The sequence below is a fragment of the Strigops habroptila genome, chromosome 6, assembly GCF_004027225.2.
Source record: "Strigops habroptila isolate Jane chromosome 6, bStrHab1.2.pri, whole genome shotgun sequence".
In the NCBI taxonomy this organism is placed as follows: domain Eukaryota; kingdom Metazoa; phylum Chordata; class Aves; order Psittaciformes; family Psittacidae; genus Strigops; species Strigops habroptila.
This window is the reverse complement of record NC_044282.2, coordinates 6,679,808-6,707,547: the sequence shown is the minus strand read 5'-3', so window position 1 is coordinate 6,707,547 and position 27,740 is coordinate 6,679,808. Positions and strand designations below refer to the sequence as shown.

Sequence of the window (27,740 nt, the reverse complement as noted above, 5' to 3'; positions counted from 1 at the left end):
GACCCTCTCTTCTTTCTTATTACTTTAATGCCGTTTTGAATAAATGGTTATCAGCACTCTTTCCTAAATCTAGTTCCCCATGCACAGGCACTCCAAAAAACATAGCAGGCAGCAGGATTTAGCAGCACATGCTTGTAGTGGTGATAGTCAAAATGGAGAAAACAGTGTATTCAGATTTGCCATTGTATTTTAGGAGTTAGAGATTTTGGTAGTTGTATTTTAGTTCTTTGAGATTCTGTCAGGCCACGCATATCCTCTTGGAAAATGAAAAATTACTTGGAAGTACATTACATTTATTTTTTTGTTAATAAAATTCTATTTCTTAAACAGATTTATTTTCCCCCGTGCAAGTTCCTTTATGTGCAAGTTTGCTTAAAATGTAGGTGAAAATATCCATACATTTTCATATTTTCACTGAAAAAAACCCCATACTTTCACTGTGAAAAAACAGGTGGTTTGTCCATTCCTGAAAGGATGAGGTCTCCTTCCTTGCATGAGTAGAATAAAAATATTTTCTTAGCTTTCTAACATCCCACTTCTTAACCTACCCTCCCAGGTTTAGCAAACAGCAACCTAGACAGTGACCAGGCAAAGAAGGGGACAGAGCAAACCCTTACCGGTCCAGAAATGTGGGGATCCTGTGGGTGCCAACAGAACCTATTAAGTCCTGCTACAGGTTGATTAAAGCCAACAAGCCTGTCAACTAGTTAAATCATCACAGTTTTGTTTGTTTGTTTGTTTTTCCAAAGCAGCACTCACCAGCACATTTGGTCCTGGTGATGAGTGGTGGTCCTGGCTGTCCAGTCCCACCCTCCCCTGGTCTGGTGAGCAGTACCCGAATCTCATACTCGGTGTCGGGATCCAGATGCCAGAGCTTGTAAGTCGGTGCATTGACAGCATGGGTTTCGGTCCAGGTCCCAGATGTCATTCGGTACTCCACTTCTTTCAGGATAATGGGTCCATCCCCAATGATTGAGTTGGCATTCAGCTGAATGAGCAAGTATGTGGGCCCAACGCCCAGCAGCTGTGGGGGTGCTATCGGCCGAGGCGGCTCTGTAGGGAGATATAAAAAGCCAGTGATAAAACAAAAGCTGTAAAACCCATTAAGAAAAGGGCTCTTTCCACAGAAAGTTGTCATGTTTTGGTCAGCAACAATTTCAAAACTCAAAACCAAAAATCAAACTGACACCAGTGAAGAAGAGCTGAGGAGAATTTCCACTGCTCGAAGTGAATGTGCACGACTGGCATCTGCCCAATGCTATTTTTTCCCTTTAAAAATCCCAGCTAGGGACAACAAAATCCTATCTGACAGATATATTGCTAGTTCTTAACATTTTTTCTGGAAAAAAAAACCAACCCCTAACAACAACCCCAAAAAACCTCCACAAACCTGGGTTCATGATCATTTATCTAATTTACTATGGCAATAACTTGAGATTTTCAGATATATAACTGATTTTCTTTTATTCACAGAAGTCACATATATACTTTCCTTAAAGAAACAGTTGCAATAGTTGATACATTAGCCCTGCACAGAATAGTGTTAAAAATGAGTATCACTGGAGTTCATTTGAAACCCAGCAGATGCAGGTAGGGTAGAAGATACAGATGCCTATTACAGGCACTCAGAATAACAAGAACTGAGCAAGACTGCCAGGAGAATGACAAAATGCAGACATGTAGTAACAACATGTAATATTTTGTTCTTCGGTAATTTACTACTGATTTAGAAACTCAAACAATAGGATGCATGTTGCCTTTTGTCTTCCTCTGTTCTCATCATCATTTGATTGTCTAAATATTTCAACACAGCTGCAAACTAAAAAGGTAACAACAGACCAAACAGGAAGGTGAGGTCTCCCTTACCCTGAGAAACGTTTGTGTGGAGAAGCAGCATGTTGCCCCAGCGCAATTTATTTTAAGAAACAAATCACAAGCAACGTCTACTTTTCTAATAAAATGAATCCACTGATAAACATGGAAGGTTCATTTTCATTCCAGATGGCTCATATTTCAACTAATTTGTTTCAGTTAATTAGGTAACAATGCTAAATTCAATGCACACAGGGGTTTCACACAGCAGCAATGCAGAACTAACAACGCAGCAACTCTAAGCAGGTAGAAGGGATCTCATGGCCAGTACATTAAAAATACCAGACCACAAGATCTCCCTAGAGGGGAGTCCTTTCTGATTACTGCTTCCCCCACCTCTCTGTGAAAAAGAAGTTAAGATGCTGAAGCATTGAACATATTCTGCCTCCAGGGAATGACCTCTCCAGTGCCACTGACAGAGCCCATGGCAGGGGTGGGGGAGAACTGATGATGGAGGGGCTTGCAGCAGGCCTCCAGACCTCCTCTGACATCCCACCCTCTCTGCATGGTGAAGTTTGGCTAACAACTCTCTGGTTCTATATATCCAACAGTAACGTTTCCCCTCCAGATACCAGAGGTGGCTCCCAACAGTGTATTTACCAGCTCCGTAAGCACCTGAGTTTTCCCATGTTTTGGTAAAAAAGGTTTCTTGCAGATTTTTTCCTAGATTAGCTGTATCTCATGCAATTCAGTTTGGAGACCAGCGAAGCTGTAAATGTGCCATAGTGGCTGCAGGCAGAGCCGATTTTCTCCTCCCAGAGTGAAAAGGTAAACACTCTCAGGTGTATACCCCAAAGCAGAAACGGGAACAAAACTCTACAAAGTATCTCAATTAATTATTAATTAAAACCCAGTTTTGCCAAGAAATGTGCATATGAACTAATTTAGATCCCTACCTGCATCAAAGCTCAGAAATGCATCCAGCCTAAATAAGAGCCATTTATTTGCTGTGGAACTAACACATTAAATGTCAAACTAATGAATTCTAAGGTCAGTGTATATTACGGCAGAAAACATAGATGGTGATGAGCATGATGCACTACCAAGTCTGAGTTATAAACCTCTAAAACATAAGGCTATGTTTAGAAGTATATACTTTGATTAAAAGCACGATTATCACAAATAAAACCTCACATTAATGAGACTAATATACCATTGCATACTAAAATTTTATATTAAGAAGTAAAGCACATTCTTATATTAGCATATGCATTTTGTTTTTAAGCTCTTGAGGACAAGGAGACTTATTTATAAAGTCTCTCCCAGTTCCAATAAATTATGCATGAATTTTAATCAGTTAGCAAATGAACAAGTAATTGTTCTGCAGCATTATTAATATTCTTCATAATACAATATACTATCAGAACCAGAGGTGAGGTGCAACCAGAAATCCCAAAAGTACACTAAGTATCAACTGAAGCATGTAATCCCAATATACCAGGATAAACTTTTCTGATGTTACCCAATTAACTTTCTATCATTCTCATTCATTATTCTATAACCACATCCATCAAATATTCCCCAATTATAATTTGAAATAACATTACTTCCTTTTGTATATACAGCAAACTGAATCTTTTACGGTTTAAAAATCGCCACTGATATCTAAAAAACAAAACAAAGCCTTTATTGATGTTTCGGTTGCCGTTCTCATATCAAATATCACACATATGAACAATACTTCTTTTTCAGTGTGTTTTTAAACATAATTTATATCCTTCAAAGAAGCTATGTTGCTGGCTTTTCACTCTAGGAATCTGGATCCACCTACTAGTGTTCTGAGAAGACAGTCTGCAAAAAATGAAAAACCTCTTACATGAGGTCTGAGAGAAAAAAAAGAAAAAAAGATATGTGGAAGGGAACCCCAAAGAAAATCACCCTCTCAGATGTTTGGTCTGGTTTATAAACAATATAAGCACTCAATTTCAGCCAAGTAAAGTGACAGCTTTGGAGTTCAGAGCCTGCATCAGAGGTAGCATTGCAGGAAGCTGAGGCTCACCAGCGACCCATCTCAGCAGCTTCCCCCCCGCTCGGCCCTGCCAAGGCACTCGGTCTGCTGATGGCCACAACTCAAACACATTTTGTGGCCTTTCGTCACCCATATCCTGCATGGTGAGTTTCATTTCTTCCTTTGCTAAGCACAAAATTTACAATTCCTTTTCCATTGTAACTAGTTTAATTACAGACTCATTTTCCTGACTATATTTATTTGCCACTGCTTACAGGTGTTAAATCTGATGAAATCCCTTCCAGTATGCATGACCACTAACATCTCCGAATGACTATAAAGAAGGACCACTTCTACATGTGAGAGACATTACATTAAAGAAATGAAAGTATTTTCATGCACAGCGCTTTGCAATATTTTTGCTCAGTTCTGGTTTTGACATAAAATGCCCACAGCTAAGTTAACCAAAAAATTAAGACTGACATTTCATCAGCACAAAGTTCCCATTCTGCTGAGCTACTAGCAGTACACTGCACTCACATCAGTATGTATATGACATTATATATTAAATGTACTGTTATATTTAGGCACCAATGACTAGAATAAGCATGCAGCATCAATTCCAGTTATAAGTCTTCCTACAGTTAAGCAGTTGTGTCATATTCTTAACATTAAATATTGGATGTAAATAATTATGTGCTTATAGACAGAAAAAACAACCAGGAAAGGTCACTAGTGTTATTAATACAGTAACTAGTATGCATAAAACTTCCTATATTCCCAGGAAACATATACTATGTTGTTTAGTACTATTGACCCAACCTGGATGACAATAGCCCTGTGTTACCCTCCAAAACTAAACACCTCCTGAATTTAAAATGAAGGAAGAGTGTTTCATTAGTATCTTAGTGGTAATCATACACAGTTAATGATCAGCTTAAAGCAAAGAAAGAAAAAAACAAAACCTAAATGCAAACCCAAACCAAACCAGATTCCTACAAGTTGTTCCGCTTGGGAGGAAAATCTGATACTGAATACATGAAGTCATGTTTTGCTGAGCATAAAACGTACCAGTCACAGACGACTGTTGCCTTGCTTACAGCATAAGGCTTTGGGAAGGTGGGGAGGAGAGGGCTTGGTCACCACAAAGCCTGAACATGGAAGATAGGTGCATACCTTCATTCTCGTCACTCTCCATCCCACCTCATTTCCTCTTCTAGGGAAATTTCTTGCAAAGCTGTTAAAGTATGTCTGCACATCACTTGCAAGTACTCTGGGTTTCTAGTTGAGGTTCAGCGCCTGACCTATGCTGGCTGTGTATAGTTACAGTACAACTTTTGTCATATGAAGCCCCCTGAGACCAGGGGCCGTAGGGAGCGCAGTCTGAGACACCCGAGGCACATAGGCCAAGAGGAAAATTCTTACTTGCCAGGAGCTGGACCTGTGCAGAAGCATACTGGTGCTTCTGTGCTGGGCACCAGATTGCACACAGAGTTGTTGCGGCAAAGCTGCATCAGAAAACCTACGGCATGGAGCCAGCAGAGCGTGGGGAAGCCATGCAACAAGCCAGCTATACTGCTTTGGTACTCCTCCTGTGCTGGAAGATTACACATGGCTTTAGGGATTCCTGTGTTTTAAGAAAAACACTGAAAAACTGAAGAACCAGGAATGTTTGTTTAAAGGTTGGAGGAAATGTATGAGATTTAGCAGAAAGAACTGTGGGAGTCAAATACTAGCAGGGAAACAAAATTCTCAGGCTTAAAAGCTGGTTAATCCAATTGGAAAAAAAAAAAAAAAGAATTAACATGAAGCAGTGACTGAAAGCTTAAAATTCAAATATGGTATTAAGCCACAAATTTAACAATGAGAATAGTAACTGCAGAACAATAATTGGCATTACTATAAGAAATTCTGCATTCTCCATCTGAGCGTTTTCAGTCAAGCCTGGATGCCTTCTTATAAATTATATCTTAGGGGAAAAAAATGGAAGATGACAACAATATATATGGCTCCAAAGAAGTACAACTGAAAGAAATTATGCGGCTGTGAAGGTGGTCACAAAATGAACTATGAAAAGTTTGAGGATTAAAACACTGTGGAGACTTTCAGCACAAGTACTGGGTTCCTTTTATTTTTAGAAAAAAATCATTCCACATGTGGCATATCTTTAATATAAACCAGAAATATTTTCATTCAGTTCTCCAAAATGGTTAGGAAGTACTGCTCTGCTAGGGACAAAAAAATAAATCAGAATTTAAGACAAAAAGGTTTATTTTGGACTTGTGCCTGCCTGAAAGGACACCTGGCTGTCTTCTATGCTGACAGCAGCCTGACAAGACCTGTCACCCTCAGTGCCAACAAAAGCTGTATTAACACAAACAGAGGGCTTTGCCAAATAAGGGGAGAAGCATTACAGAAAGCAGTACTTGCCTGATGAGAAATTATTTTATTCTGTTAAAAAAGCAGGTTAATGCAGGGGATTGAGGGATCCCAAGCTGAAAGCACAGATCTGACTAACAGCAGGGGTATCATGAACTTTAAGAGCCATAGAAAGCTTCTGCAGTTTATTTTTAAATTCCCAACAAGATCTCAAGTTTTCACTTTCTCTGCTTAACAGACTACACTCACAGCTCAGTCTGTCGCCCTATACATGCCATCTCTAGTGAGTAGTTAGGTCCTTAATGGTTTTGTTGTATAACACGCAGAAGACAAATAAAAAGCCAACAGCCTATGCATCAAAGAGATTGCCCAAAACACTGAGGACAGTTTATTAATATAAGTTGAGTACTCTACTGGGCTTCTGAAGAGAAAGAAAAAAATCCCAACAACAAAACAACACACTCTTCTAACTTAGATTTTATTTTTCTGTATTCTTAAAAACATACCTCTAGATGCACATTGCTCTGAGACCTTCTAACCATTAGCCAAAGACTTCATATGAGAAGTCCAATAATCAAGAGTTACATCAGGACGATCTTAACTAACCAATTCAAAGACGCAGACACACACACATCCTTAAGTAGAAAAACGCTGTTGTTATGGGCTCAGCTCATGGGATTCTTGCTTGCACACCAAATACTGGTATTTCATTTTCTCACCCGAGCAGCCTGCCTTATTCTTGTGGCAAAGGAGGACGGTAAGAGTAATCTTATTCTCATCCAGACATACTTTGCATCAGCTATAGAGATTACTCCTGCCCAAGACATGATGCATCTGAAAAATGTCAGAATAAAGGAGCAGGTGCACAAGCAAGTCTTCAATCGCTGTAGGGTTGCTCATGGAAAAGGTAGGGGTTGGAGTGAGAGGCAGCTGCCACAACAGCCTCTTTTGTTCCCAAAGGTTACACTTTTTCATACCACCTTCCTACGCCCTCAGTTGGGTAGAGTGTACCAGTTCAGCACGTACCAGCTAGGCAGGAGCCACCACCACCCAACCCATACTTGGTCCTGTGTCTCTCCTGGAAAGATACCCAGGCATGGTGGCAGTCAAAACCAGGCTTATGCAGTATGAGCCCAACTGCAGGCAGTGCAGGTTGCAGACGCTGCAGGAGGGCACAATTCCTTAAACCAGCTGTAACACTCAAAATAACACACAAAGACTTCCACGGAGTTTGAGAGTCACCTCTTCTACTCCAAGACCAAATGCTGGTTGCAGATTCATACAATAAACCCCCCCCCCAGCTGCAAGATCTTTGGAGTTCTTAAGGCTTGGCCATTCTTCAAGTTTAATAAATATTTCCCTAAGCCATTGCTTGGCTTCTTTCTTTGTTCATAAACTCATTTACCATTTTTTCAATAAATTTTGTTTGTTTTCCCCAATGGTCAAACACTTCTCTGCTCAACAAGTTTAACTCTTTTTAATGGCTGCTTTATTTTTCTACATTGTTATTTTCTTCCTGATAGAAAAGTTTCTATTGCTCCCTACTTTGCCTTCTGCAGGTAACTTGGAGGAAGCATTTCTTGTGGGTTCCTGCTGCTCATGCAAGTTAACATCTGGCCCCAAAAGAATACTGAAGAGAAGGCAGCAAAATCCTAGTCAGCAAATAACTGACTTTAACATATTACATCATGTAATGATTTCACATAGAAAATTATGTTGGAAATTGGTAGGTTTTAGTTAAGGGTTCCAAATTGCCACAAGCCTCCCTTTATAATTTTCTCAAAACCAACGAAAAGCTAGTTCAGACTTATCTCAGCTGCCATCCTGTGACCATAAGTGATAGTAGTTGCTTGGAGAAACTTGTATAGCTTGTGATGTAGTATCTGCCACAAAACTTTTTCTCCAGCTTTTTTTATTTTTTCTTTTTAATGATACTTATGAAGACTTAATTCCTGTGACTCCAGAAACATTCTGACTTTAAAAAACTGCTCGGTACCTGGCATTAGTTGCTAGTCCTGAGGTTGAGACACAATGCCTAGAAAAATGTTACATTTTAATTAAGAGAGTTAGTTGTCTGGAACAAAAGAACTCATTCTAAGCAACAGCTCAGTGACCAAGTCATATCAAGTGATTTATCCAATTCACTTCAGAGAGTCTGCAAGACCATTTTCATTGCCTTTTATTACTTGGAATAGAAAAACTGAAAGAATTCATTTTAAACAAACATTCAAAATAAATATCTGTAACATAGTGAGATTCAAGTTATTACCCAAAGAATCAGTTACTGGAGAAAAACCAAAAACAAACAGAAATGCCAATTTCAACAGTGAGCTCACGACATTGGCTTAGGTAGCATACTGACATATTTCACTGTAATATCATCTCTAATTTTGGGTCTGCAAACGGAGATACTATGTCACAAGATCACCTCAAACTACTGTTTTGTCTTTGAGCACCTGCCTAATATATTAAGTTTGCGTGGTAAATACAAAGTCTGCAAGCTCATGCAGCTAAAATATACTTAATTTAAGGGACATTGCAGTTACTGATCACGTGAAGTGCTGAAATAAGAATTATGTCAACAGTGAAAACTGCTAACTTCTGCATAGTGATTTTATATCCTATGCATCACTGTGGCATTTTATTCACCTTGAATTGAAACTCCATTGCATTCATTTTATTATGTTCCTTTAAATAAAAGGAACAGTGTGTCGCTTCAGCATTGTTAGCGGAAACTATAAACAAGGTTAAGCTCATACGCGAATTACAAGTAAAAAAAGTCTTTCTAAAAATTGGAGCATGTCATCCCTCTACACAATTTATGAACAGAACACATGTCTATTTATTGATTGATGGTAGGGCGTGCTACTCGGGGAATCAATTAGAAGAGTATGACATATTTTGTCAAAAAAATTGCATTGTGTTAAAGACATGTATGCAGTACACTCCTACATGAAAAATGAACCAGCAGGTTAAGAACAAAATTGGATGCTTTCTTCAAAAATCAGTATTTCCTATGAAAGAATTACTCTCAAGACTAAATGCTTTGCAATGGGATATTTGACAATACTGCATTCTGAATGTACATCTACGCACTGCCAATGATGAGAAGGAATAAAACTAGAGATTAGGGAAAAAGTGCCCAAAGGACAAAATTTTAGAGGCTCCAGGATTTTCTTTTACATAGTTATGTAATGAGAATATAATTTTCTTTTCCTTCCTGCTTCAAGTACTTGGATTTATTTATTTTTCATTTTAAGTTTGAACTGGCCCAAAAAACTAAAATTGCAAAGAGTTTTGCATTGCTGTTATACCTGTTGATGCCATGGTCACATTCACATTCTAAATGTGAATTTACTAAGCAAATTCTAAGCGCAGAAGCTTTCTCGGACAAATGGTACAGTGGAAAGTTTCTAATCAAACTCAAGTATTTCAAACATCCTGCAACAAAACCAGAACATTTCAGTAGAAGCCAGTGAGAAAAATTCAAAGGAAAAAAAAAAGAAAACAGCCACAGATTTACCCGTTACTACCTGTACATCTCTATAAAACTAGAAAGCTAAAACAACACACACCTAGCCGGCACTCCTGAAGTTTGGTGAAAGCCATCCATCCTTCCTGAATGAGGCTGTCAATAACAACTTGGAATGACCTACATGCAGCCCAGCTATGTTTCTTAGGTAATGTGAAGCTTTCTTCAACTGACAACATGACTGTGCCACCTAGGAGATACACACTTTCCCATGCACCAACTGACTCTCCTGCTGGGGTGTTTTCTTGTTCTGGAACACTCCTGTATGTCTTACTTTGGAAGTCATGTTATACCTGGCCAGCACCAATCCAAATTTTTATCATCAGCTTTCCTGCATGCCTTTTAAATGACTGACAAAAATGTTTCACGTGCTGTTGGGACAGTATCATGGCTAGGCAGAATTCAAAACTCTATCATGCTCTTTAATTCCAATGGTACACATCACTGCATTAGAAGGGCACTGAAATATGAAGTACCTGTAGCTGAGAGGAATGGTTGGCATGGCTTCGGCTTCCAAGCATTTACGGTTTTATTTAATAGTAATTACAGAAACTTCAAGCACTTAAGAGGTGAGTCATGGACATCTCACCTTCCCAGCCCTTCCCGTCCTCTGTAATATACCAGATCACCTGGCACCTGAGACACCATTTACATTACAGAACTGCTCACTGCCACGCAGTACCTATGCAGGTTTTTAAATATAAGGGCCAAGCAGCTGCAAGTTTTTTGCACACCTACAGGGCTACATGCCAAGTCACTTGCTGCTCCTACCCCATCACCTTGCACTCTTCTCTCTCAGCTTTACCTGCCCCGCAGCACCCTGGGACTCACCTAGGCAGCCCCAATTCCTCCTCCTGTGTCTATTTCTGGTTATTTGATCCATCAAAATGAAGGAAGCCACATACTTTAAAGACTGATTTTACTGTAAGATCAACCCAATCCATGGGCCTTGATGAACAGAGGTGGAAGAAGGAAGGACAGAAAGCGGCTCACACACTATTATTATTGGGGCAAGGCCCTTACAAACGCACAGGGGACAGAGATGAACTTGAAACCTTCCCCTTCAGACTGGCAGGACATCCAGGAACACCTGTAGAACAGGATAAATGTCTCCCTTCTCCAAAGTTCTTTCTCAGGTATCCCACTTCATTGAAGTTAAAAGCTTTTAGTCAGTATTTCTATACTACTATCAAAGGGAAAATGGATACAATTTAGTATATGGATTACACATTAATGATTATCTAGAAATTTTGTGTGTGCTCAGACTATTTAAGTCTATGGGAAAAATGACAGAATCCATCACTTCCAAGCAAACTTCTTTTTTGAGGGACTGTCTCCTTGCTCAAATCCCTCTATTTCTATTCAAAACCTTTTCCAAGACACATTTAGATGTTCCCACCAGCAATACCTTCACATTTTTATTACAGCATGCCCAAATATTTCTTGCCAAAAGTGCCAGAAGGCAGCCCACTGGAATGACAGATAAGGGGGATAATTTTGGGAGGCACTGAGACACTTCCCTCAACCTATGCAATGAAACAACAGAAACCAAAATGGAAACCCACTTGGTTAGTTTTTACACCACCGTTTTACATCACAGATGTGAATTACGCATCACCTAACGCCTACTTGAAAGGAGAACCCTGCTCCTCCACTTCCCATCATCAGTGCTGCTTGCAGTGACACACATCTCTACATCCAAGGCAGTTTTCCTTTAGAACTGATCTTGGTGGGGGTGTACATAGAGTTTTCCTGCTTTCCTAGGTCCCTGAAGCTCCCAGTGGCTTCAAACAGGAGCCACTGTCTGCACAAAGCAGAAGGATAAGTCCAGGTTCTTGAGAGAGAGGAAAAGGGAAGGCGAGGATTGAGACTGCCTTTTCAGCAGGTGCTGAGCATTACATCTGATTTGCCTTACCATGAAATCACCTTCAGAAAAGGGCAGGGGGGACAGGGGTAGCCAAAAGGAACCAACATTCTTGCCACAGCATCTTGATTGATGGTAAGAAATAGCTACGAAATTAAGGGAATAGGTAACAAAGCAGCTCCCTACTTTCCCATTGCCAAATGGATTTTAACTGTGACGAAAAGCCTGGAAAAAAAATCGGGGGGGGTACGGGGGGACGGGGGGACAGACACAAAAATCCTCACAACTTCTTCTCCATGCTAGTAAGAATTATGATATTGTTATTATATGTTATTATGTTATATATTTCTTCAAAGGAATGAACAGAATATAATGATTTCTTAAGAGTTTTGACAATGCAGTGTTGTGAAGTAGAAATGGAAGAGTGAATGAGGATGAAATTCTTACGTAGTCAGTGGAGAGGGGTGACCATTTCATTTATATAAAGAGATCATATTCATATCATCACTCCTGACAGGTCACATTGATTTAAGGGCTTCTTTTTAGCTGGTGCAACAAAAATGGGAAATGAGAATATTTGCCTTTGAGAGAAAGCAGCACATTAGACAAATGGAAAATAGGGTAACTTTTGGCCCTAAAAAGTATTTAGACTAGTTTTATGAGGCTATTTTCATAACCTACTTTTCAGGTAGAGCTGTTCTGCTGAAGAGTTTGAAAATGTGTATATTCTCAAGTATGATAGCATTGCTATGAAGAGGGTGTTCTTGTAATTAAATTGACGCTCAGTGCATTGAAATCCAAATTCACTACAGGGCATAAAAGCATAGACAGCTTAAAAAAAAAAAGGGAAAAAAGAAAAGGAAAGAGTATGTGTGTTAGATGACTTGGATTATAAAAATATGTTTTAAGGAATAGTTTGCAAAAACTTTTTATGAGTTGATAATATCCTACTATCTTTGTTTTGTTGCAACAAAGATTTAAAGTATCAATATGACAAAAACCTACCAAACATTTACTCTTGAATTGCAACTCCCTGAGTACAGTAGCAGAATCTAAATTTTGCATCTTATTTCTACTGACAAATATCTGCTTTTCTGTGGCAATATTTATGTGATTAGTGTGACTGCTTACACCTAGAAAAATCTGACTAGAAAGTCTTTCTGGTCTCAAGAGAAACAGACCCATTCAAGTGTAACTTAACTGGACAATCAATAAAAGCCAGTTCAAGTGTCTGTAGATCTAAAGCACAACTAATCCACAGCGCTTGATGTTCAGTCATTAGTAATTAAGAGTTAACCATACCTTAAGATATGGTTGCATACCATATCTATACCACTCATCTGGGAGTCAGAAGCTCTTCCACTCAAGTTTGTAGAAATGTTCCCTCAGAACAGATGGGCAACAGGATGGCAGACCACTGAGGAAGCTTGCCTTTGAAATCCAGTCAGCACTGGGTGGCAGGATAGGGCAACACTGCTGTTAAATACTATGCTCGTCACCTAAAGAGTACCATCCCTAACAACCCTCAAGATCTGCCTGTTTATGTCAAGACATCTGCCTATTTATGACTAGGTTTCAGTAATGGGCAACACTGGTGACTGAAATCAGGGAACATCCTGATATGAGAAACAGCTTGAGTAGGGAAGGGATCTTCATGTTGCAAAAGAGATGATCTAGGCTAATATTGTGACAGAGCTGCATAAAAAATTACACACCAGAAAGATGTCAGGATTCATTAATCTTTGCCTTTTCCAAAATAGCAACTATAGGTCATCAAGCTAGCAGAAGGCAGGCTAAGACAGACAGACGGACAGAAAGAAAGGGGTCTTCATGACAAAAAAAGGTAGAAGTGTCATTGCTATATGATGCTGTGGGCAAATGAAGGTTTCCTTGCATTAATCAGACAACCACCAGGATCAGCACCATTGTTGAAAGGAATCAGATTCTGAGAGGGTATGAGGGGAAATGCCACATATGGTTATTACGCTCTTTCTCCTCCCTAGAAGTCCTCCTCTTGCCACTGCTTAAGAATCCTAATTTAGCTGGTTCCTTCGTTGGAACACTTGTGACTGTCCCTTGTTGTGCTCTTGTATTCTGTTAATTTCTCTCTACTTAAATTCAGGAATTTTGACACTGAATGGCTAAACTGAAGACAGAGCTATCAATTATGGGGCAAGATAAATGATAATTTTCATACACTGCCCTAACTCAGGCAACTGAGCTGATTCCCACCTTATCACAGCTTTAATATCTAAAATAAAATGTTTCTACAATAGTCAAATTAAAAGAAAAAGAATCATTCTTTCTGCTACCATATTTTAATCACTCTAAGTTATCTTATTAATTTTTTGATGAACAAACCTGAGAATGTACAGGTTCTTATTCTACTACTGCATGTTTTAATTCTTGAAAATGATGCTAATCAACATCTTTCAGACTGAGCTAGCACACTGAAAGTTCAGCAACTAGTGTTGTGTATTCATGTAAGAAAGGCAAACAAAATCAACAACACTACAGAAATAATGAGGAGAGAAGAAATTACTAGGGCAGAAATTGGACAGTACAGCTTTCCTTTCCAAATAAAAGATCCACTGCTAATAATAGAGTTTATAATAATATACGCCATTATGAAGATTGCTACCTTCAAAGATTACACAAATAAACTATGTTATTTATTAAATTCAGATTGCCTGGGCACATGGGCATTTTGTCTAAGGCTGTGTTTGCTCGTTCTGCATGTTGAACCAAGCTGTTAAGAGCACATTAGAGTAGTACTGGGTGACAAAAATAAATCAGATTGTCACCATATTACCAGTTAATCAAATAGGAACAGTGCCTTAAGAAGCCCTTAGATTTTACGTAAGTATTGGTAACAAAAGCATGTAACCATGGGGAAAAAACGTTGCATAATTTTATCAGCAAGCTCTGTTGGCGTCAGTACATAAAGCTGGTAGCACTTTTTCAGGAGTTTTAAATACCGCTTTTCACGAAGAGAAGTAAAATCATGACACTTCCTGACAGATCCCAAAGTCCTGCCTCAAACTTTTGATGTGTGAGCATTCTTTGAAGGACTTGTTCGTTTGTTTGCTTTTAAATTACTGCAAGCACCAGGAAACCACTCTCATGGGACTCGCTACTCTTTTGATAAATGTGGTTTCAGAAAAAACAAACCCCCAACAGTTCTGTCAGCTCAATCAGAGGACTGGTAAAATTGCCCCACTGAACTCTACTTAGGCTTCTACCTCTGGATGCAAATAATTATCTTGCCTGCTTTCAAGAAAGCCATTGCCTACTGTTCACCTTCCTTACCCACCCTATAATGGGAAAGACAAGCTGGGCTTACAGAAACATTCAAAATAGGTGCACATACATTTTTTCCTAGCATAACAAGCCACCACATAGCATTTTGACATTTAAAAAAAATCCCCTAAAACTTTCCGTTTTTATTTAAAATAGTTTTTCCTTCCAAAATTCACTTGAGTTTTACTTCAAGAAATTAAATGGTTTGGCCACTGAACTGAGAAGTCAGAGATCATCTAGATGTGTATCTCTAAGCTCTCCCCACCAACATGCTGGCACAGCCTCTTTTCCCAGCTTCTGAGGCACATTTTCTGGATGCAAATCCTTCTGCTTAGTGCCTACATCCAGCCAGTGAAAATTCAGGGGCTCTGCAATGCCTGAGCACAAAGCTAATTCTGGCTTTTTCTCCAGTCCTCAAACAATCCTTTTCTCAGGGCCACACGAGTGCAGGAAACCCATTTTATAGTTAACTTTGGTTAAAGCCAAGAATACAGAGGTACCACAAACCAACCTCACACACATATATTTTATACCTTCCTCAGTGAAGAGGTTTAGGAATTGAAACCAGAATAACTCCACATAAAGAAAAGTCTTCCTTCTCCTAGGGAGTGAAATGGGCCAGATAGGCCGAGGTTCGGATTGGGGTTTTGTGGAGGAGGAGAAAGCGCATGTGTGCATGGAGCAAAGCACTCAATAAAAGTTGAGAGGGTTAAGATAAAAAAATTGAATAATTAATCCAAATTCAGTGAATAGCTGCAATAAAAAAACATTTACAGTAGCATTTCCAAAATGATATGTTCTGGCTTTTCAGCCTCCTTGCATGTGAGGCATTAGATAGTAACATGGAGGACTCAGAGCATAGTTCAGGATTGTGTCTATGGAGAAGTGGCTTATTCCGGCTTAGTCAATCTCTCAGCATAAGGACATTTCACAACCACTCTTGTCTGACTGAACTGGAACAATGATTTGAGCACAGACTTCCCATTTCCCAGGACAGCTCCTTAACCTACAGGTTCAGGGATTCTTAGAAAAGTCGCTTATCATGTTCTCCAGAGGAAAAAAACCCTAGCAGCTGTAAAATTATTGACTGAATGTTGGACGAAGAGACAAATACAGGCTCCAATCCATCTCGGTGAGTGCCCTCTACATAAAACCACAAATACTGCCAACTCACCTCCTCTTTCAGGGTGTGAAAGGCTGTATGGTCACATTTCCTTCTCATTTTACTATGAATGATGAAGTTTCTTTTTTTCTAATGCTTGAACGAAAAGCACTTGGTTTTAAAACAAAAGCTACTCCGCAGAGAGCTAAAGCAGTATAAGCTAACTGACTGAAAAAAGAGATTTTCTGTTGTTTACATCCCTAAATGGTTAACATAATACAGATGTAGTAAGAGCAGCATAATTATGTTGTACCTGCACTGTCATTCCACGTACATAATATCTTATGAAAAACTTTCTCCCATCCCATCGTCCCTTTAATGTACGAGGGAAAATAAACAGTGAAGATAAATAAAGTCAGCAAGTAAAACAGCTTGTTCGAATTCCTTTAACTCTTCCTCTCACTGCAGGCCAATCCACGAGTATTGCTGGGGCTTACAATTGTTAAATACCTTGAAAGAAGATAAAATTACCACTTGTCTACACAGCCTTTCCTGCCAAGGCAAAATGTTTTGCCCTGCTGTCTGCCTTTGTTTCACAGTCAGTATAAACAGTTCCCCTATCGGTAAGTATTCTAACCCTGTGGTGCTTATATTTTGTTTAGCCTGAATTATCTATCATTTCTTTCTCTACAATACATAAAAGAAAAAATGGGTAATGGAAGGGGGCCAGTAACATTGCTGAAGCTCATAATACCCTTTGAAAACACTAAAGCAACCTAGATATTTTCCCTTTGGTATGTTGTCTAATTTTTCTCAAGTTATTAAGTGCTTCTGTTCATGCCCTATGTCATTTATACCATATAATAACTGTTTATTAAAAAAAAAATCAAACCCAAACAACCCACCTGTAATTCCACCTAAGGGTCTTTAGTGGCACTTTCCTCATCCAGGTTCATAATCCTTCGCTCTTCAGTATACCACTTTTGCCTTTGTATTGTCTTCTCTCTTCTCTGAATTACTAACACCTTAACGGTGCTCTCTGGTTGCCTCTCTCCTTTTAAATGTCTTATTGAGCAACATGAATTACTTCTAATATTGCAATCAGCCACTTTCTCTTCAGCAGAAGTATATTTTTAATTTAAACTCAAAAAATCATTTCACAAGAGTGCATTTTTTTCCCAGTTTTGTGGGTTATGGTTTGGTTTTTTGGGTTTGGTTTTTTTTTTTTTTGCTTTTTAAGGCTTTATTGTAGGTTAAAAATTTCAAATACACTTTATAGCAATGCAGTGACAGGTGTATAGCTGTTTATCTTATTACTCGTTTGAATACTACTGGTACAATAACCACACAGATATGTTTGTTTTTCCACACTTTAATTATACCTACACAAATCATACTAGCGTACCTCATTAGGATACTGTAGAAAAGCCATTCCAACTGTTATTGTATTTACGTTTTTAAGTGTCATTAGTATTATTAACTTCAATGGGACATTCAGTTTGAGAGAGACATTTTGCTTATTTTCCATAACCTTTCTTTTCCTTTTTTACTTACTTTTCTTCTTGGTAGATTCTCTCCTTTTCCATGCCAAGTTCAATTGTTCTTTTTCTTAACAATCCAAAGATGAGGTTTACTGCAGGTTTTTCTATTCAGAGCTATTACATTAAGGCACATCATTCTGGTATCTGGTTATCTCCTCTACTATGACAAGATAATGCGGGCTTGAGGGAACATACTAGTATTTCCTGTCAGCCCCCTCCTGTTACATCAACTCCTCTAAGGGCATGTTCATACAAGGAAGCTGTTATAGAAAAAAACCCCAAGACAATGGGTGTTTATCTCAGGAACCTTTCCACACCACATTTCCCTGTAGGCACAAAGATTTTTGCAGTATGGTGTAATGCACTTGCAAAGCAGGCTGAAGATGCTGTTTCACATTATAGCTAAGCCAACCTAAAATGACCAAACCATCATGGGGAGTGAACTACCATCTATATCCTGGTCTTTCCATCTTTTCCAGACCAGTGGTTCTACTGTTAGAAAACTACCCTGACATAAAAATATCCACTTCTTTCTACAGTGTCTATTTTTGTCAGTTTAGCTACCCAGTCAGCTTACTGCAGAGTGGGACAAGTACTGTTCTGGCAGAAAAGCAGCAGGAATAGCACATAATTGGGAGGGGGAGAGGGAAAAGAGAAATAGAACCACACCTTTTGGTGCACCTGCTGTAACATCGGACACTGATCCACATATACAGCCCTTGAAAAAGCCCTATATATATATTTCAGAAGGGGTCCAACAAATAAACAAACAAACAATTCATGTATGAACCTGTTCACGAGGCACAGAATCAGTCAAAAAACAGATCATGCAACAAATTCCTCCACAGAATAGGAAGCTTCATTAATTATGGCAGTATGGACATGCATCTTTCAGAAATCGGGTTGAAACCAGACCAAACGGTGACTTTTGGCTTCAGCTCTTTACTGAGTGCAAGACCCTCTGGAAGATCTCCTCTGTACCCCAATGCCAAGAGTCAAAACAGGATTCTTGCCATCAAATGACTGCTTCAATGACTCCCTCTCAATCACTTAAAATTCCAGAATCCTCTGAAGTTTTTAATCCCCCACAGGAATCCTGAGTTCTGCTAAGCAGGTGATAAATCCCAGCAAATTTCAATATGGAAACCTCAGGTGACAAACCCCTGGAAGTCAGCAGCAGAGCTGGAAGTGCAAGAAGTGCAAGGACACTGAACTGACACTCACAGGAAACAGACTGTAGGTACCTGGTCCATTAATTTCTGTTAACTGCCTGAGAGCTCAACTTAGTTTCATTTGCTTCCACTTGGCATCTGCTTAGTCAGTTGGCCAGAAGGCTGTCTTCTTGCTGAAACATAGTTCGTCTTAATTATCAGAAGTCCTAATGGTGCAAACGTCTTAAGGGACAGTCTTCTTAACAAGGTGACAGTCTGTGCGTACCATCTACTGTTTGGCAGACAGTTCCCCCTGTCCTCCCCATCTCTTCTTTTTTTTTTTTTTTAATATGTAAGCAATAGCAGCTCTACAAAACATTCAGCTTCAAACCAAGAACATTCTCCTCCTTTCATTACATATTTCTAACAAATTCTTTGTTCCAGCCTGGAAGCACTGACATATGATTAAATCCTTATTTTGGGGTTTGTATATACATAAAGGGCAACAAAATTTGGTCGAAACAAAACATGGATTAAACTGTTCTTATCCGTCCGCAACTCCAGAAAGTTGCTTGGTGAGTTTCTTGAATGAGCCACTTGGCTTGGCCTGAATAAAAAGCCAATCTGTGCGCTCTCTCAGTCAATTCTTTAACCTTTCATATTATTCAAAGAACAGACTAAAGCTGCTCCTGAAACAACCCAAAGTAAAACAGGAGGATCACTTGGTTTCTAATTGTGAAAATGTCACTGATAACGAGTGTAATTTGGAGGGAAAAGAGGTGTCACTCGAGCACAATTCCTTCTGTTGGAAAGTCCACATACTTAGAGGTCAAGTACTGAAGGTGTTCCCAGGAAAAATAAAACTTGTTAAATATTTCTTTAGGCAGCCATGTTGAATGAAAAATGCAAGAGGAAGGTCAAACGGATTACTGAAACAGCACTAATAAATAGCTGAAGTTAAAGAACTTCAGCAGTAAAAAGAGAAAAATTAAAAGGTGAAGGCAGGTTCTCACATAAAACAAAGACAAATCTCAGGAAAGAAGAGAAGTCTGTAAGCCTAAAGTCAAAATATATGTTAAACATGCCTGCAGCCAGCCAGTAAGTTGACATGGTCCAATCTTTTTCTTGAAGTATTCAACTATATTGCTTTTACAAAGCCTTTTAGAAAAAGAGCTACTCTTTCTAGTAAAATAGACTTTTTAACCACCTTTCAATAACCTCTTTGTCATTTATTGGTGCATTCAACCTGACAGCATTTTCTAGCAACCAGCAGGTAGGGCGCAAAAGATGGAGGAGTTAAATCAAATTGCAAAAAGTCTAACAGAAGGTCTATTGGTGCAAAACTGAAAAAAAATATAAAGAGAGGCAGTGGCAGAAGTGAAGACTAGAGCATGCCATACTTGTGAGAACTAGCAGAGAAGGGTATTAATGGCAACCTGTGAATGTGCGTCACATCACTTTGTTAACTTGCTGAAGTAGAGCCAACGCAAGGAGTGAAGACACATGAGAAAACTCATGAGGCAAGTCCCTCCCCTGCAGAACTAGAAATGAGATGCTGCATTAATATGATGCCAACCAAAAATTAGTAGCAAAGCTGATTCAGTTGTACTTTCTTGGGTGGAAGCTTGGTTTGACAGGATGACAAATGGGACTCTGCGGGTAGCAATGAGTCGACAGAGTCATCACAGGTAAGCTTTGAGTCCCTTGCTTCAAGTAACAGACTAAAGCTGCGCCTAGAACAGCAGGAAGAGAAGTACCTTTGCAGAAATACTGATAGCAAGTTTGGAGCAAGGCTTTTTTCCCCCACAGTTGTCTTCTTCGCCAGCTTCTTGGAACATATGCCATGTTTCACCTAACTAAAAGCAAAATGGAGGATAAACATCACAGACAAGGACTCTGGCTTATCCAGTATGAAAATGCTGAGCTCCACTGATTTCACCTAAGCTGCTTTAACTTGTTCAAGAGTTGAGCAGGAGTTGTTGCTTCCACCACTATTATACTCGGAAAAATTGTGCTGGTTTCCCTCACTCTTTTGCCTCCAGACACCGCAGAGATCAGAAGATGTTGGTCTCAGGGCAACTTCTGGTCTGCAGATCACTCTCCAGATGCCTCAGTTAGTCTGAGGGCATCTGCAGCGTAATCTGCAGAGGTGCTATTTTCGTTCTGCCTATATTCTGAACTCGTGTATTTCCCCATGCCCCGGGGCAGGGGCAGACTAGACTAGAAAGGGGCAAAAAGACACAGAAACGCTAGAGGATGTTTCTGGCTGGCTTTCAACAGTAAAACTCTTATACTGTAAGATGACACAAGCCTTCAGCTACAGGAACATGAGAGATCTCCTCTTCAGTCCGCTAAGGTGATGAACAGCTATGCTGCATATGCCCAAAGGAGGAAACTGTGCCACAACCCCACATATTTACAAAAAACAAACAAAACCCACCCTACAACTGTACCCTGGAAGTATCCGGCACAAAGCACAACACAAAGCAGTGCTTCACAGACTGCTGGACAGCTGCTCCTTTATATCCCCAATAAAGAGAAGGGGAAAATATTCACATGGCTGGTGATGCAACCCATAGATCACAAGCTTGATCACACTGACTCTACCTTGTTTTCTCTAGAACATGCAAGTCACCCCGTCCAAGACAAGTGAAAAGTCAAAGAATAAATCGTTAGTCAAGACATTTCCAACTGCTGTCAACACATTTCAAAGTCAGAGTGAAGATCAAAGCATTAAAAATCATGAGACTACAATCTCAGTTTTTAAGCCAAAGGAAAGCATTTGGTTTACTCCTATCTCCCTTCAAAAGCAGTAGCCTTCACATCTCCAGTTGTTAAAAAACACAACTTACGTTACCAGGAGGATGTCAATGTAAGAATAAGAATAAAACTGAGAATTTCACATAAACTGTGAGCTGCAATTTCAGGTTTAAAAAAAAAAAAAAAAAAAAAGAAAAAGAAAAAAAAAAGGAAAGAACCCAACAACAAACAACAAAGCAAACAAAACCCCCACAAAACACTAATACACTAATCTTGATTTTCTCAAGAAATGAGTAAGCTGGTCTACAGACAGCTTTACAAAAAACATGTATGGCATTAACATTTTAACATTCTTCCTTGTGTCCACAAACAGGTACAGTTTCATACGGCTTACGGGATCTACCACAGAACAAATACAAGGAGTAAAAAGATAATACGAATACTCGAAAATTTGACTAAAACTTTCCACTAGCTTACAGAAATTATCCTAAGATGCTTGGCAATTTCAAATGGAGCTTGAATTCAGTTAAGCTATAATCTATTTATAGGGAAAAATCTAAACAAAACCTCTAATTTGATCAAAGTATTTTTACTGCTACATATTTATTCAAATTAATTAATTTGTACAAAGTTAGGACTATCATTCTTAGTAATGCTAGAACTTCTCATCAGATGCTGACTTTATAAGCCTCGAACCAACACCATGCAATGTCTAAGACTTTCAGATCACATTGGTGAAGAACATACTTTGTGCTCAAATCTTCCTTTTTTGGAGGGTAAAGGTAATGCATGTAAGTAAGTTGACTGTTGAGAGATTTTCCCCACCATCCTTGCTAATCCTCTTTATTAGGCTGCAAGGTTTCTAATAAGTCAATTCTAGGCAATTTCTGATTCCTAAGAAGGTATTCTCGCTTTTTCCTAACACAGTTCACTGAGTTTTGTCTCTATTTAGTCCACAAGCCCATGAGTGGAAAATTTCTTTCATTTACTAGTAAAGAATCCAGAAAGTGAAAAATTGCACTTATTACCATGTATAGATATCAACTGGAATGGTAAACTCAAAATGTTTGATAGTACAAGATCTGCTACAAGATTTAAGAGTTGAATGACTATGAAAATAACTACGCCAAATAACTACAAATGTTATAGATGAGGGCCTGGACACAAAGCGTGTAAAAATAAATTAAAAAAACAAATTAAAAATTACACAAGTTAGGGAGGAGTTGAAAATTCAAACTTCAGCCCAACACCACAGTGTCATCCTTCCTCTCAGAAGAGGTAGGGCACGGGCTCTGCCATTAGCAATATGCACATACCTGGGGAATAGGGGAGAGAAACATTGGTTTTCCTTTCAACACTCCTTAAATTTTCCCTAAGACATGCCTGTTTGTAGTTCCATATCAGTTTCAATGACAAGCTCTCTAGCAAAAAAGCATATCCAAATTCAACACTGCAACTCAGCAGGAAGAAATCTTCCTTTCTGCACATTGCCAAGCTCCCCTCTTCTTCAGGAGAGGATGATATGTTTCTCACTATTTTCTATATAATTCTGAGAATATACATCTTCTAGAGTTAAAATTGCAGGATAATCCTTCAATATGAATTATTAAACAGGCAAATATTTAAAACTCTTTAGGAAAGAAAAAAACCTTCTATCCAAACTATTCTAAGTAAACTTTTAGTAATCTCTTTAAAATTACCTTAAAATAACTTCCCAACCAAGATGATTAAAGGTCACTAGTATATTGCAAAGCATATTTTTATGAGATAAATTCCATTATAATTGCAACAACTATTTCAGCCACAATTTAGACATAGAATCCAATTATCTATTTCATTTTCATTTACACCTCATGGGCTAGATCATTTATCACGTTTCATGATAATGATCAGAAGGCACATGGAAAGTGATTTCTGGAACTAACAAATTACCTACCGTATTAGCATAGCTTACAAGATCCTGTCAACAAGTACTATGCATAAATATGAGGTAATTAAATTTACAATGTGCAGGAGCATTTGATATGCCACTTGCTCTTCTAGCAGCTGCCAAAAGAATCTGGGTTACTAAATTCAACATACCAGTTTAGTTACTTAAGTACAGTAATTTAGCTCCTCATAACACATCAGGAATCATTATGCCACTAGAACACCAATAGGTAGAGAGCATGCTGTGGGCTCAAGATCTGGAGATGAATCTCTCATCATCTGGTACGATTGCTTCTTGCCACTGAATCATCCATCATGTCTCCGAGACAGCTTGGAATGATAGTGCTGGACCCTCACATTACTGCTCCTTGAACTCTGTCTCATTCATCTTTTGCATCATTCCCCATTTGCAGGTAAGTATCATCTCCCTGCTGCAAAACTCAGCGTGAACCTGTAATGCCTTTAACCTGCAGTGCCACTCTAACAGTAATTGATTTCTTTTTATTGCAGAGATGGTGCTCAGTAAGACTATGAATGGCTTCTGAAACTGGGAGATGGTCAGGACAGTACTACAATGCAAGTGTCTTATGCCTTTAGGAATGTGACCTATTTCCAAGGAAATATTGCTATATTTTCATTGCTAGCTATTTTGTAGCGCATGTATATTTATCAATATATAAAATTGGTATAGGAATATATATGCAGTTTGTGTTCCTGCAGTTCATCTACAATTTAATAGCAAGATTCACTCAAATGCAGCTGAAAATTAACGTCAGGGGTGGCTTCACTTTGTATTTTTGTTAAGACATTCAGTATTAGAACACTATTAGGTCTTTAAATACATACTAAAGCACACAGGAGCACCTGCATTCAAAAAAGAACTTAGATTAACTCTACATTGATCATGGCACGACTTCACTAGCATGATGACTTGTGTACCATAAACCACCCAAGACTAAGTGTTTTAATTCAGCTTCATCTGAATGCTGTTATAAAAGTTTAATAAATCAAAATGATCGAAATGCCCCCAGTGGCAGGTTGGGATTCAGTTTCCAATTCAAATTCCCTTTAATATATGGCTTCTCTGACATCCTGCATTTTCTGACATCTATGTTGAATTCCAAATGCACCCCTTTTCCTCATTACCATGCATCTACTCATCGGCACACTTTTTAACAACCCTGCACAATACACAGAAATGTCAAACCTAGAGAGGTTTTCCCCTCCCCCAAACTGGAAAATGATGGCAGGTAAGGGAACTTTGTCTACCCTTAAGTAAATATTTTCTTAACCTCCACACTAATGTCAATGGCATTTAAACTGAGACAGACCATCCTGAGCTGCAGTATTCAAATATAGCATTTGATTTAAATAAATGTAGAGACAGACCAGATACTGGAAGCGAAATTATCCAAGTGAAATACAGCACTGATGTGGTGGGGCAGGTTGGGCAAATCTCTAAAATGAGAAAAATCACACCTCTGCAAATGATCTTCATGTCATTGTACTCAGATAAAATGCATATATAAGAAACAATGAAACCCCCTTTTTTCCCCCCCTGAAGTGAGACCTGCCAACAGCTTTTTCTTTGCCTCTTTCTTTTCTTTGCATTGCCTCCCATCAAGTCTAAAGGCAAACAGGGAGCCCACTATTCAGTTATTACATTTTAATTTCCCAAATGCTTTATTTGCTGTACTTCCCCAATAAGGAGCTGCACGAGAAAATGAGAGAGGTATAGGACAACACCTAAAAGGTAAGACTATGCTCATGCAATCAGTTATTAATGCCACATCCGTGGTATCAGTGGCAACACAATTTTGAATTGGGCTGAGTGAAGCTGTGTCGTATTTTGGCTTTGGCAGAGCAGGTGATACCCAGCTTATGTTGCCTGTAAGGGAGCCGATAATACCTGGTCTGCCACAGAGGCAGAAGACCTCAGAGAAACGCTACCTAAAGCCAGCACTACGCTGTCTGGCACAGAGCTAACTCCTCTGCAACTGTGAGCAGCCTCGTCAAGTTCATTGCAGGTCACTAATTCCCATTATGGTCTTCCACTCATTTCGATTGACCCTATTTTACTGCCAAATCATGGCGAGGTCTCCACAAGACCTGACAAGAGCAAGTAGCAGCCCATTGCTGTTCAAGCAGGGGAGTGCCCTTTTTCTGCCCTCCTCCCTGCTCCAGGCTCCCTGCCTTTCAGCCAGCTCTGGTGAGCTGATTGCAGTTCCCAGTAAGGCAAAGGTGTCCCAGCCAGGCTGAGGTAGAGCAGCTCAATGACCATTTTGTTTGTTGAACCAGCTCACAGAAGTGACAGAGCCCTAGAGACAAGAGAAGAAGAGGGATTGTGTGAAGCTAGGAGCATGGGAGAGGAGCAAAGCCTCCCTTCCTCCCAACAGCTGCCCCATCACCTTACCCAAACACTAAACACAGCGATTCCTTAGACAAGTTAAGAGGACTTCCACAGGGTTTGCTGTCTCATGTGCTCTTATACAGGTGGGATGAAGCCTTTCAGAAAACACAACAGGAACTGCTGCCTGCTTGGACTCGCTAACCAAAGTGCCACAGAGCATCAGCATCCACCACAGATGTCAGGAAAAAGTATACACCAGGCAATGAAAATGGTAAATAGACAATGTACCTGGCACTGAATTAATTAGTTAATTGTGAATCTGGTTTGGTTCCTGCATGGTTACTTTTTAATAGGTGATTTTTAAGCTATGATCCTTATATAAAGATATTTAGCAGTTATGCAAAACTCTATTGAAGTTATGAATCTATGCTTAGATACAAGAAGTTATCCATTATCCACTCCTACCACTGAATGATAACAGGATTGAGTTTGGTTAAGAAAGGATCTCATAAAAATAAAGATTAAAAAAACACTTTATACCAGCTCAATCAGCTTGCATGGTTACCTCTTTGATGTAGCCATTAATTTTGTATTTCGTTAGTACCTGATAAACTCTTTTGACGGGCTCTGTGGTTTCCTGTGTAGAACAAATACCATACTTTCGATAAGAAACAAGTTAAGATGACCAGTATTCTCTCCCTGACTCTGTACTTTGCCCCTCTGTTCTACACTAATACATCTTCTCTCTGAATGAGAAACTAAGGAATAACACTAATGTCCAAGCTGAGACAGTATTGGCCCCTACTTAACAGATGCCTGAACCACAGATTCCATGGAAGTTAAAATCCTACGCCAACACAGGACACCTCTACATCTGTTCTTCTCTGATACTCTGCCCCAAATACCAGCTTCTGAGCCCAGCCATAGGCAGGACATGGGGCTACAAGAGTTTGGCTTTTGCTCTGACCCAGATCAGCCACTTTAAAGTTTAGGGAATGCAGTAAGAAGATGTACATTAGTGCTGAAAAGGCTAGCTTCTGCCTAATGAGAATATTATTTTAGACTATATGAAGCAGTACAAAATCGTGTCTTATGAGATAAAAGAAAAACATGTGCTTTACCTTACATGTTACAGATCTTCCTGAAGAACAAATCACAGAACTACAACAAAACAGTTCATGTTAAAAAGACTTCAAGAGGATTATAAGGAGGTAGAAATGCACTCCACTCAAACTACGCCAACACTGCAATGCAAGCAGCTAAGCAGAGTCCATCACACTAAACAGGAGATTGATCTGTCAATAATTGAAGGTTTTACTTTTAGTGAAAAACCCAAACATACACACATGAAAAGATTTCAAAACAAAAGTACCTTGCCTCTCCCTTGGAAGAAAGTAATCAAACTGACTGCTATGAAGCGTTGTAGCATTTCATGTTTAACATGTCCATTAATGATCTGGATGATGGGACAGAGAAGACCCTCAGCAAGTTTTCTGACGACACCAAACTGGGAGGAGTGGCTGATAATGCCACAAGGCATGCTGCCACCCAGAAGGATCTCAGCTGGCTAGAGAAATGGACTGACAACAGCCTCAAAGTTCAGCAAGGATAAGTGCAAAGTCCTGCACCCCATATGCTGCCCCAGGCATCGGCATATTTTGGGAGCCACCCAGCTGGAAAGCAGTTACCAGAAAAAGAGTTAGGTGTCCTAGTAGACACAAAGTTGACCATGAGCCAGCAACGTTCCCCTGTGGCAAAAAACCCCAACAAATGACAATAAAAAACAAAACCAAAAAACAAACAACTAAAAAACAAAACAAAAGAAACAACAAAACCCACTAATGGTATCCTGGGCTGCACTAAAAAAAGTATTGCCAGCTGGTCGAGGGAGATGATTCTTCTACCCAGCACTGCTGGGTCCGGTGCCGAGTTCCTCGGTATGCGAGAGACATGGACATACCAGAGAGAGACCAGTGAAGGGGTACCCAAAGATGAGGAAGGGACTGGAGCAT

The 27,740-nt window shown here is 39.3% G+C and overlaps 1 protein-coding gene across 21 annotated transcripts in view; it reads right to left on the bottom strand.

Annotated features, from left to right (window-relative positions):
- PTPRK (protein tyrosine phosphatase receptor type K) overlaps positions 1 to 27,740 on the bottom strand; it is a 397,787-nt gene that overhangs the window by 165,566 nt on the left and 204,481 nt on the right. For all 21 annotated transcript variants that reach the window (XM_030489190.1, XM_030489193.1, XM_030489195.1 and 18 more), the window contains exon 7: positions 760 to 1,053. In XM_030489190.1, the coding sequence (XP_030345050.1) occupies positions 760 to 1,053 (294 nt within the window). The remainder of the gene's footprint in view (positions 1 to 759; positions 1,054 to 27,740) is intronic.